Here is a 10,475-nt window from a genome sequence, read left to right on the forward strand (position 1 = left end):
ATATATATATATATATATACATATATATTATCATACTTCGGTGTATAGGACGCAAGCAGATTTTGACATCAAATTTTGGGGTAAAAAAAGTGTGTCTTAGACACCGAAAAATACGGTAGTTTATTTCCGATCTTTGTTTTTGCTTTATGAACCCACCGTGTCTAGAACTGACAACTGTTACGAGTATTCGGTTTTAGTAGACAAGTCATAATGAAACTATTTAACTATCAATTTAGTGGAAAAGACAAAAGCTATATAGCATTGATCTTTCAACATGTCTTTGTTTTGAATAGAACAATCGAACCCTACTGGTTCCCTGGATGTGCTCTTTGTCAATAACCACCTTAATGGACGTTATAATGTGTTTCTACATGTTTACTCAAGCGGTAAGTGTAGATAAGGTTTTAATAATTTCAGTTACATCAGAATAAAATTCTATATCATCATGATGTAATTTATTTAGTTACTGACTGTGTTTATTCAAACGCTGGAAGAAATCACTCTCTGGTTGTGTAGATGAAGGTAAAATTACTCTAACTCAGTTCTGCCGTACTTCAGTGACTAAAACTGTCAACTACAAATATGTCTGCTAGGAAGTGTAACGAAAAAGAACTGTAATTGTAAACGTTAAAAACAAACATAAATATTTTGCTCGACTTCACGACGAAAAAAAAAAAGAGAAAATTAATAGCAGAAACTCGGCGAATATTTGCTGTCAAATTAGTATCTTTATTGCAACAGTACTTCTTTAAATACAGGAATTTTAGGATAACACAAAATAACTAACACCGAAATCTGCAAGTCCATTTGCTTTAGGCCTAACATAGTTAAGCCTATATTCGAAAAAAAAAAGATACATTAACACTCACTTGTGTAAGTTTTTTGCTTTAATTTAGTTAAGTCTAAACTTTACCGTACATAATACCATCAATAAATAAACTTATGTTTTTCTACGACCTAGCTTTAGACCTTTTTAAAGACGTTGATAAGTTTTTAATATGTTGTTGTACACAATGTCTACTAAAGTATATTTACACCCGCCTATTGTTCACACCCGTTGAAATGAAGTATATGCGCATGCGCATTTAGATAGCAAGGTGCGTGCATATTTTCAGGACAGACAAAAACTGAGTGTTATTATATTATATTATACAGTAATTGTCTAAAATGAACATATCGCTACAATTATGGTTCAACAACAAAAACATTATTTATTCACAATAACAACACTTAGCAACACACAGTTAATAGACAAGTGCCTGACCAGAACTTCACACCAATATCAGTAAACAATTTATCAGAAATATTAATAAATCAGTAAAAATGGAATCAGAAAAAGAGCCAAAAAGATAAAATCCTAATTCAAAAAAAAAAATATAATAGTAAATACAATATTCAAACAATACCTTTCAATATCGAGTGACAAATAGCAATAACTATACCCTTCTATAACTATCTCGTGACACTCTTTCTCTTAGTAAAGCTTCTGGTAGAGTATTTATTCTCAGTGTAGGTCATGCGAGTACAACCTCATGTGATAATAAATTTACATACTCTTCTGCTATATTAATAGCATCCGTTCGTCACCGCTAGGGAAGCTGGTGTCAGTTTCATCATACACACATATATTTACTCAAAATACAAATGATTATGTGGAAAGTGAGTTAGCGTTTTAATGAAAATAAAATTCTTAGATAAACTAAATGATGGAAGGGAATAATAAGTGAACGATAAACACAACCATAATAATAAAAAAATTTAACTTGATATCTCACAATATTAGCTAGAGTACTCGTCCGTTGGACGGGTGAAATAAAAACTCGTTCGTAACTAAGGAGAGGAAATTGTGCTTATATTTTTCTTCTTAACATAATATACACTAAAAGTGCAATAAAAATACATAAAGGTACCAATACTGAAAAGAAAGACATACTGTTTTCAATAATCATATCAATATGAAATTAGATGGGAAGTTAAACCCACCTCATGACTTTCCTTATGTCATCCTGTATCACTGTGTCAATTTGTGCTGATTTAGTAGTTTTTCCGAAATTAGACATGAAATTAAATGGGGGTTCAAACCCTTCCCTTTCATAACCTTCCTCATATCATCCTGTACTACTATGTCAAGTTTGGTGATAATTGATCAACAAATGTGAAAACGTATAATGAATAGATACCCAGACATATTGACGTTTATTTATATAAATTAGTCATTTATGCTACTAATGCAATGTTATTTGGTTATAAACATCCAATTTACGACATAGGAAAGTTTAAGACCCAAGTGTCAATGACTACTGAGGGCAGAATATAAGGAATGTATACTTATTAAAATAACTAGACATAGGATTTTACAGTAACTTACTTAAAAACATATACGATTTATGAGATAGTTCTGTAACCCTATCATAAAGTTATTGATGTAAGAAAAAAATACACACGTAAATATTCATAAGCAGCTTTGTTCTTTCTTGAGTACCGCATGAATTGTTCTTAGAGTGACAATGTATAAGAAAATAGACAGTTTCATAAAAATAAATTCTAGGAACGCACTGTTTTTAAAGCAAGTTAATCAGGTAGCATACTGCATAATTTGATGTGATATCAGCACTATGACTTTATGCTGATTTTGCTACTCATTCCGCGCTTTACTTCATATTCACGTATTCTTTCACACTCAACAACTAATCACGGCTATAATATATATGTATATTCTAAACTAGAATAGAATTATACGCTGAGATATTTTGTGAAACAACAAATATGCACATATGTTATTGCACATGTTAGTTTTAATACCATTACTTATGCTGTAAATATGAAGTTATAACAGGGTGATGTACCAACATGGTTTTCTTAAATATCATAAGATATTGTTAATGGTTTTAGGCCCATCACTAATAATTTTAAAATAAAAATTCTGTAGTTTATTTGTGGGTGTATTGTTCTTGCATTTTTTTACAACGTAAATTATATTCATACCTACAATAATCTCATTCATTACATGTCATTAATGTTTCAAAAATACATATTTTAAAATATGAAATGTTGATGAATATGGCCTTGGTTTCTGTGTTAAAAATCACTGTTTTAAGCACACTTTTTTATTGATTTCTGTTTGTAGCATTCTTTAATTTAAAAGTCCAAAGACTATACAAAAATGGAAATTTATCCCATTTCAGACTGTTTTTATACCCCTTTTTTGGACAGAAATCGTAAAATAAAATAGTCTTTGTACACCATCTGATAGTTTCAAGTTACCAATGTCAAACTTACGGTAATCGAGCTAGTCAACTGTTCGTGATGGAAGTCAAAAATCTATAAAAAGTGGAGATGTTTCGTATTTCATGGTCTTGTTGTTGTTTTTTCTCTACCCTTTCGAGAAAGCAACTAAAAGAGAAATAGCACATGTATTCCTTTGGACAGTTTCCAGCTGACATACCAAAAATCACGGTAGTCGAACCAGCTTACTCTGGGAGGTGGATGCTAATACACACACACGCATACAGTAAGATTCACCAGAGCCAGTTTGAAATATACAAATCTTTCCCAAAAAGTGTCTCTACACTGCAACTTCTCAATAAAGGTGCCTAACCGAAGTGACGTGTAATAAAATGTTATTTCTCTTGAAGTCTAAGGTTTTACACTTATTTGATCACGACAACAAACTTCAGTTTGCATTAAAACAGCTTATCAAAACGAAATATTACATCACCTTGTAGTATAAAGACATCGTCTTTCATTATTTATGATGTTTCAGTAAGACAAAACAATAAGTTTAGACAGTTTTATATTTGAAAGTTTACTATAGTTTAAAAGTATGAACTCAGATTAAGTAACATATAGCACAAAACGACCAGATGAAGATAGAAGCTTTATATGTCTTGAAGTACAGAAAATAGCTTAACGCTGTTTTCAGATCTACACACACCTTTATATTCCATCATTTCGGACATTGTATATGTTTAGTTGTGACATTCGATGACGAGGAACCCACTTTGAGACTAATAATGGCTGGAAACGACTTGAATGGGTAATGAAGAAAAACTTTAATACAAGTTTAACATAACAGCAAATGTACAACGTTTCGACAAGGTTTTGTCATCATCAGGTACAAGTAATTTACACTGACACGGATATATATATACAGTATTGAACAAAGAAGTAAAAAAAAAACAACAACAAATTAACGTCAAATCAGTAAATCGATAAATATGTCTGTTAATGCATGAAAAACCAGGTGGTATTTGAATGATAAAGTGAACTACTCATATTTAAATGCTTTCTACTAAAGCCTAAATAATAAAAAAAGACTAGAAAGTCAGAACATGTGCTTTGTGGCCTTTCTGTTATACTGAAGAAGAAACTTTGTATCCAAGCGCTGTGTATTGGCTGGCCGCTGGCTATCAAATAATTCACATTCTGGTGAATTCAATGTGTTAGATTGACATCTCTTGGAAGTATGTACAAAGATGTAAATGATTCGTGATTTTAGTCAAAATTAGTTAACGATTATATCATTTAAATGGTTGAGGAAGTAAACCATCAAAATGTCATTTTGACTGTAATGTAAATACACTTTAATTGTTTGCACAATAACGCTATGTCTAGACTAACGACAGTTGTTATTACAGCACCCTTTACAGCTACCAGAAACAGATGACGTATAGTGGTACCTATCACTGACTGTTAGGAAGATAAACAGTCAAGTATTTATCTAAACAAAGAACAGTACTTAGTACTTTTCGATTTACGAACAACAAAATTAACAACTGTTTATTCTCATTCAGTATTCACTATAATCGAAGCCTCTGTAAATGAGCAAATTTGAACCTAGTGTTAAAAATAATTTAAATATGTTCACTGATACCACAATGAATGAATCGTTTAACAGAAAATGTATAGTTTACTTATTTTTTACTGCCTTTGTTTTACTTACAAAGAAAAAATAGCTTCGAGGAATTATGCGAATATTAATCCAACTTCAAAATGATCTACTGAATAAAAATTCTAATCATTTATACTTGAGGGTGCAAGATTAAGAAGTAGTGGAAAATTAAATTACTTGCATTAAATTTAAATTCACCCTCTTTTAACGGTCCTATTACTTTTGTCTCAAACTATACAGACATAAAATCAGCGGGACTGACAAACAAATGAAATACGTATTTCTGTATAATACAGTTCTATCTAAACTGTAAGAGTGAACATCATTACCTAGTTTTAGGGCACGTGATGTTTTCAAAAGAACTTCACACTTCAATGCTTTTGGAGATCGAAAGATTGTCTTGTTTTTAAGTGAATTAGCATTTCCACAAATTTGTTTGTATATAAATAATTATTGAGCATTTTTTATTATTGTCTAATAGTTACAAAAAAATAGAATCTAAATTTATCAGACTTGATGAATAAAAACAGTATACTTATTTATGTAAGTTCCATTACAGAGTATTTCCGTATACAAGGCTTAGATGAGTTGATTTATTAGTCCAAAAACATCTCAAATCGCATGTCGATTGATTACAAGTTATACTGCGCATAGGTAACATACAAGTATAAAATATTTTTATTTCTGTATTCATTTTTTGCAGTTCTGCCTCAAACGGAGTGTCTTAAAGTAGTAATTGTGGCAGTTATAACATCTGTGACCATGTTTAAAACTGTCAACACATAAATATGCTTTGATAATTGTGACTGTGCAAATAACTTATGCATTTAACTAAAATGTACATGATTTTTTCTGCTTTTATGTACTTCTACTTTTCGTGTATTTTTCCTGTTGAGATGAGTTTTGACAGAACATTTTCAAATAGTCTTGTTAATTAGCACTTATTGTCTTTTTACAGTGACGAACCTTAATTTTCGATATATATAAAAGCACGTTCTACTGTAGTTTATGATTTAGAAAGAACGTTGTTTATTCTCGTTACTAATTTTTTTATCATGCATACATAAACAGCCGTATAAACTATAACTACATTACAGGCTGACACTCCAAGACTTATTATCATACAAATATATGTGTTCAAAACTCTAGTGTATCTAAACTATTTTATTATTGAAATATACACCCAGTCTTCTCTAACTTAATTACAAAGCTACTTTAGGTTTCTTCTTTTATGGTCACCTTCTATTTTAGTTTAGCTTTTACACATTATTTACATCATTATGTTTAGGTACTAGCAAACTAAGTATGTTCAAGATAGCGTTCATCATCTGATTATGATATAAGAATGCTGTTTTCAACTAGATTGCATCCTGTGCTATAACTTTAATGCTTTGAACCTTCCTGTCATTACAAATTGTATACTAGAAATTTGATGGAAATCTCTAATTGTTAAGCCGTAGTTGAACTATTCTGTATTTACTGTGGAATACAATGAAACCCTAAAAATGGTTATAGACACTATTCACAACATATTCGTGCCAAATTTGAATTTCTTAGCTAAAAAGAGTGACCAAGATATAATTTTGAGGGACAGAAGAATTTGATGTCATCAGAACTGTTGTTGTTATTTGTTTCTCGTATATTATTAAATCTTCTAAGGCTGAAAGCACGTGTTTCTTAAGATAACTAAAATATTGTTGTTAAAAGGGTTATTTTGAATTAGGAAGTATTCACGCTACAGTAAGCACACGTGTAAGCAATTAAGCTTTTCCTCATCTCATGTCACGTTTACTTTAGTAAATGGGGACGCTGCCTTTATATAGTCTCAACACATATTTGAACTTGATATTCTGCTGTTACAAATCATATTGGAAAGTTGCATAAAGGTAAAATTAATGCTGAAAGGAGAAACAAATGACTGTGTTACTGTAATTAAATTACGTTGAAGTTATAAAATAGATTATAACTGTACGTGACGCTGTAACCTGCTTATCTTTTAAGTCCATTTTCTAGATTTTCTGTTGAGGGTAATAGTTCAGCTCTAGAACCTTTCTTTTCAGAGTTACAACCCCATCTTTGGAGTGGTTTTTATCATCGATGTGTTCATATGCTCATTGAACGTGAGTTTTATATTTTCATGGTTACTTTGAACAGTTCTGTTTTCAGTATTGATTTTATTTATGTGGATCTGATACTTTAGAGTTTTTGCTTATTATTATTACTATATACTAGCAGAGTATTAAAATAATCAAAACTGTAGTAAGTTTAAGTTAACAATTTGATTAATGCAGACCAACCATTAGATCTATAATCTAATTGTCAGGTAACTATAGTTACCTAATAAATAATATTCTTCAACTGCCATATGAGTTTACCCATTCAGATAGTAACTGTTATTAAAGAAAATAATAACTGGAAAAGAACTTTCTCTCAATCAGCAGGACCCTTGTAAATTTTCTTTGTTAGTCGTTAGGTGATAATATTCACTTAAAAACGTTTGTTTGTTCGTTAAATCTCGCACAATGATACTCGATGGCTATCTGTGATAGCCGTCCATAAGTTTGAAGTGATAACTAGTCAATATCACCCACCACTATCTCTTGAAATACTAATTTTTCAATGAATAGAGGGATGAATCATCACATTATAATGCTGCCACGATCCCGCAACCTGCAAATTAGCGAGTCAAGCGCCCTAACCATCAGACCATGTTACAAGAAAAAAATAAAGCGCTTGGTATAGGTACAAATATTAAACGTTTTCCAAACTAAGTTTTTACAAGTGATCTGATCTTATTTGACTTATTTCAACACCTTTTTTTTCACTGTTTAGTTTACTTGAATAAATAAAGTCTTCTAAGATATTACTCATTATTAAAATGTTTAAAAACTTATTGTAAATGTGTCTTATGTAAATAAACAAAACTCCACTACGTTTTGATGCAGTACATCATAACAAAAGTGTACATGCTGGTTAAAATATCCATTAGATCCCTGCATGAAAACAATACATAAAGTTCTTTAAAAGAAAACAACATATTTCAGAATTCAGTTTCTTAAATAAGATAATAAGTTAGTGTTGTTGTTGTTATTGTACAGAAACTAATAAACGAAGAATATAATAAAATATATCCCCAGATTACTGAATCTCTTATGTAGTAGGTTGACAAAATTTTTTTAGGAGGAATTACTTATTTCAGTCGAAAAAAATGTCCAAGAATCAAATAATACCCTCATACTTCCAGTGTGCATTGTAGGCTATTAATTTACTACGTAACTTCTTTGATTTCAGGTTTATTGCCTGCTTTGTGTATCTTCCCGATATCAGGATCTTTCCTTAGAACTTCACAATGCTAAATTTCAAGAAGAGCAGGTAAGTATGAGTTTTTATGAGTTTTTTATGTATATATATATGTGTGTGTGTGTTATTGATACCTAGCCTTAAAAATGATATCTTAAGAACGAAAATAGGAGAAATAACATATAGTTTTTGCCGTTCTTAGAATACGATACTGATTCCTCTACAGCAGTGTCTTTATAAGGAAAAACATCGAGTAACAAATATTATTTTATTCTGTTTATCGTGTATAAAAATGTCTAATTAACTGTTGAATTAAGTTGAATTTCACTGTTTACACTAGAACTATGCCTAACAACTTATTGCTACTTTAATAATAACATATTTATACTATTGCAACATTTAGTCAAGTGCTCTATACAGTCAATAAAATGTGTCCCACCTAACAGTCGGTAAATTATAAAAGTATTATTCCTTTCACGCCTTATAATTGTTGGTCAAGGCGTAAGTATGTGTGTGTGTTACGTATTTTATATGCACACATTTAAAATCATTTTAATTTGCGATACTCTAACTTTGACAACCGCACTGATATAAAAACTTAATGTCCGTATTAACACAGTGAGAGGTAAATTTGAATCTATAAGTCAATCTCGATTTCACATAAAAAACAAAAATTAAATAAACGGCAAAATTCATGACAATTAAATAAAAAAATGTTTTTTTATTTAATTGATACCTATATATGGGAGGTAACTTTATGGACTATTTTTCATTAACTGCTCTTTTGTATTTTAATTATGCTAGAGGGCTATCTCCATGCGTCGTCAAGGGACATCTGAAGTACGAACCACAAATGCTCCTTTAAAAAAAAACGATGGTTCTTCTTTGCTTCCGGGTGGTCAGAGAAAAGGATCAGCATCAACAAACAACCAGTTACTTCCGGAATTAAGTACCATTTCAGAAGAGCGAAGTCTGATGAATTTCAATCGGAAGCTGAGTACTGACGTCAGTTCCTTTGAGCCTGATAGTCAAGCTCTGTCGCCTTCTGACGATAAAAGAGCTTTTCCTTTAAGCTCTTCATCTCCGACTCACTCTACTGATGCCTACTGTGATGAAGGCTTGGAATGTAGAAATGAATGTTTGAGTTTGTTCACAAAAGATGGTCACTTATGTCCACCGCGTACAGGGAATGGGTCGGTCTACTGCTCCCAGTTTGAGCTTGTTAACCTTTCTATATCTGAGGAGCCTTCTGATACACACTTATAAGGAAATATTTACAGCTGGTCTTCTATTGCCTGTAAAAAGCAATTCCAGATCCCAAATTTTAGATGTTCACAAAAAAGCATCTCGAAAGTTACTATGTTCACTTGATATAAAACTTTAGTCTCATTGTTGTATTTTTTCAAGGGTTTAGAAGTTTCAATATGAATAGTGTTAGCCGATAAAACGTGAAGTATTCTAGATTTATTAAAACAATGAAAATTCAAACAGTTTCAACTGTGCTTTCGTTCCAAGCACATTCTTTCATTAAGAACTAGATGGAATTACAGTGTTTTCTCATTTATTGTTCTATAAATGTAAACAATTAACACTATTCTTACCTTTTACGCTGTTGATTAATTGTTTGAAATTATATTAGCGCTCAAATATTTTTATTTCATTTTTGAGGTATTCAGAACTAAAGTAAGAGAAGTATCATTTCATACCTCGTTCTATAATGAAAAATATGATTATATGTTTGAAAATAAATCTTTAACATTAAAGACGCGATCTTATTCTATGACTAAAAATAAATAATAAGGAAAATAGATAAAACTCCAGCTAGTTAAAAGTTTCCAAAATCATCTATTTCTGTTTTTCCATAATTTTGTAGCTTCATAAATTAAGCTCTGCTTCTCACTCAGTACTGGTTCTCAATTCGTCATTGAGATGAAGTTTGCTTTTGTGAAGATTGTTCTGACATTTCATTAGCCACTCCTCTTAAAGATCAAGTGAAATTTATTTACTTATGTTATTCTGTAGAATTCCTAAGTATTTCCAAAACCAGGTTATAGTGTTTTACATAGAAGACAAACAAAATAAACTTCTTTTTTTATTATATGTAAAAACTATCAAGAATAAAACTATGAAAGCAACTGTTTTATAAGTGTTTGATTTTTGTTGTTGTTGTATATTGAAGTTTCAATAAGCTTGCAGAACTAATTCCCATTTCTCTACAGCACTCTAACACCAAAAGTAAATCCATCCCTTGCCGAGGCAGCGTATAAGAGCCGGTGCGCACTGT

General features: G+C 30.9%; 1 protein-coding gene across 2 annotated transcripts in view; it reads left to right on the plus strand.

Moving 5' to 3' along the window:
• The window catches only part of LOC111085377, a 34,473-nt gene extending 24,219 nt beyond the window's left edge, over positions 1 to 10,254 (plus strand). The window contains exons 4-7 of one of the 2 annotated variants that reach the window (XM_022383650.1): positions 294 to 386; positions 6,952 to 7,011; positions 8,183 to 8,263; positions 8,996 to 10,254. In XM_022383650.1, the coding sequence (XP_022239358.1) occupies positions 294 to 386; positions 6,952 to 7,011; positions 8,183 to 8,263; positions 8,996 to 9,457 (696 nt within the window). In that variant the 3' untranslated portion in view covers positions 9,458 to 10,254. The remainder of the gene's footprint in view (positions 1 to 293; positions 387 to 6,951; positions 7,012 to 8,182; positions 8,264 to 8,995) is intronic. The other variant, XM_022383657.1, reaches the window with a different exon arrangement.
• The last annotated feature ends 221 nt before the right edge of the window (positions 10,255 to 10,475 follow it).

Source organism: Limulus polyphemus, unplaced genomic scaffold, assembly GCF_000517525.1.
Source record: "Limulus polyphemus unplaced genomic scaffold, Limulus_polyphemus-2.1.2 Scaffold17, whole genome shotgun sequence".
Taxonomy (NCBI): domain Eukaryota; kingdom Metazoa; phylum Arthropoda; class Merostomata; order Xiphosura; family Limulidae; genus Limulus; species Limulus polyphemus.